At 40.3% G+C, this 1,795-nt stretch overlaps 1 protein-coding gene across 1 annotated transcript in view; it reads right to left on the minus strand.

The window, feature by feature from the left end:
* Positions 1–18: 18 nt before the first annotated feature.
* Positions 19–1,795, minus strand: part of LOC122088226 (alpha-mannosidase I MNS4) — a 29,720-nt gene continuing 27,943 nt past the window's right edge. Inside the window, exons 15-17 of the mRNA XM_042657416.1 lie at positions 1,062–1,132; positions 638–872; positions 19–538 (exon numbers count right to left, since the gene is read on the minus strand). Of these exons, the coding sequence (XP_042513350.1) occupies positions 296–538; positions 638–872; positions 1,062–1,132 (549 nt within the window). The 3' untranslated portion in view covers positions 19–295. The remainder of the gene's footprint in view (positions 539–637; positions 873–1,061; positions 1,133–1,795) is intronic.

Genomic DNA, 1,795 nt, shown 5'->3' on the forward strand with positions numbered 1-1,795 from the left:
CCCCCCCCCCCCCCCCCCCCCCCCAACCTTTTCTCTTGGGAGCCAATTGATCAAACCAATATCATCCATTGCCCACAAAAAATATACGCAGAGCTCTTGCACTTTCTTTGTGCATCTTTGCTGCCACAAAAACTGCCACCAAAACCTCAAAGTCAATCTTCATGCAACATTCTTTGCCACCACCAGGGTTTCTGCAGACAGGAATACCCAGACACTCAAATAGTCATGTCCTCGGCATTTTAAAATTGAATCACAGACATCTGCCTCCTTTCAGCCACTGTAATAACCAAGATAATTAACTCTTGGAGTTGCTTGGGCTTGATTCATAAACGCTTCCATCATCCCTGTTGTCATCGGATGGTATATGTTCCGGAACATTTCCATCACCCCTCTTGGCTTTGGATGGTGAATGTTCAAGATCACTAACGGCCAATGATTGCTCTTGCTGATCTCTAGGCTCCTCTGTCTGAGTTTTACCTGTTGCAGCCAGAAATGATATTCCAAGCTTTTGCTCATAAGTTAGTCCCTGACAGAAACCCTGCAAATATAAAATTGATAACAAAAAAGAACAATTTAGGTCCAACTTGAATCATTTACAGTTATTTTCCACATGTAGTTTAAAGGATGAGAAACCGACCTTGATCAAACCAGACTCATGAGATATCGGGTCTGAGATAAACCCAGTAGGATCCTGAACTCTCTGGAATTCAGTACCATTGGTTTCTTGAGAGCCAAATGGGACATCTGACAAATGTGGTCTCTTTCTCATGCTATCATTTTTGCAAAATGCCCCAAAGTACGAACAATGTTCATGTACTAGGGATATTTCCGGGGTTGCAGGCAATAAGTGGCCTTCGGTGCTGAAGATATACCTGCCAAGAAGAATTTTCCACTATGAATGGGAATGGTAAAATAAGAGAGAGTAGCATTGGTATGTGGGTAAACTAGCATCAAGTTCAAAACCTCAATCTTGAGGTAAGAGAATGTTAACTAGTTGCTACATGCCATGTCCTGTTCTTCCAGGTTCTCTGGATGAACAAATAGCTGACGATCCGACTTACTTGTATGGCCCGTTTTCAACAAGATTGTCAGAGCCCGCAGCCAAATCAAATAGAAGCCATAAATATTTAACCTGAAATATGTGTTGCAGGTAATTAAAAAGATTAATAGAGAAAGGGAAAAGAAAAGAAACACCATAAAATGCATATGTGTAACAAAAATAATGTCCTAAATTCGTAGCCCTACTACGGTGGCACATATGAAAGTAACACCCACTTTGAAGGACCCAAGAAGGAAATCTTCCAGGCCTAATGTTGATCCAATAGGGAACATCGAGGTGGTGAACTTAGGTTGTAGAACTCATCAAATGGGGCTCACTAAGTGAACTGTCCTGCCTGCTGTCTGTATATGCCACATATACAGAATACAATGGCATATACAGAATACAAGGGGAGCAAATATGCATGAATAGTGGTAGTGTCCAAGGATTTAAGGATCAGTATCAGGAATCATATCGGAGTGGTGATTTTAAGAGATATTGCATCGTCTTGTATCATATTGGAGAGACACAAGACACGCTAAAGATACACATGGAAATAATCAAGAAATGCATAAATGTGCGTATGATACATATGACATACAGTTTTGAAGCATAAAACACCTTATTATGCAATATGCAATATGCAATATGCAAAATATATATCAGCTTGATGCAAGGATTTGAGTCATTTTCACCTAATGTAGTAATACATAACAACCCTCCCCAACCCCCCCCCCCAAAAAAAAAAAAAAAAAA

The sequence above is a fragment of the Macadamia integrifolia genome, chromosome 9, assembly GCF_013358625.1.
Source record: "Macadamia integrifolia cultivar HAES 741 chromosome 9, SCU_Mint_v3, whole genome shotgun sequence".
NCBI lineage: Eukaryota > Viridiplantae > Streptophyta > Magnoliopsida > Proteales > Proteaceae > Macadamia > Macadamia integrifolia.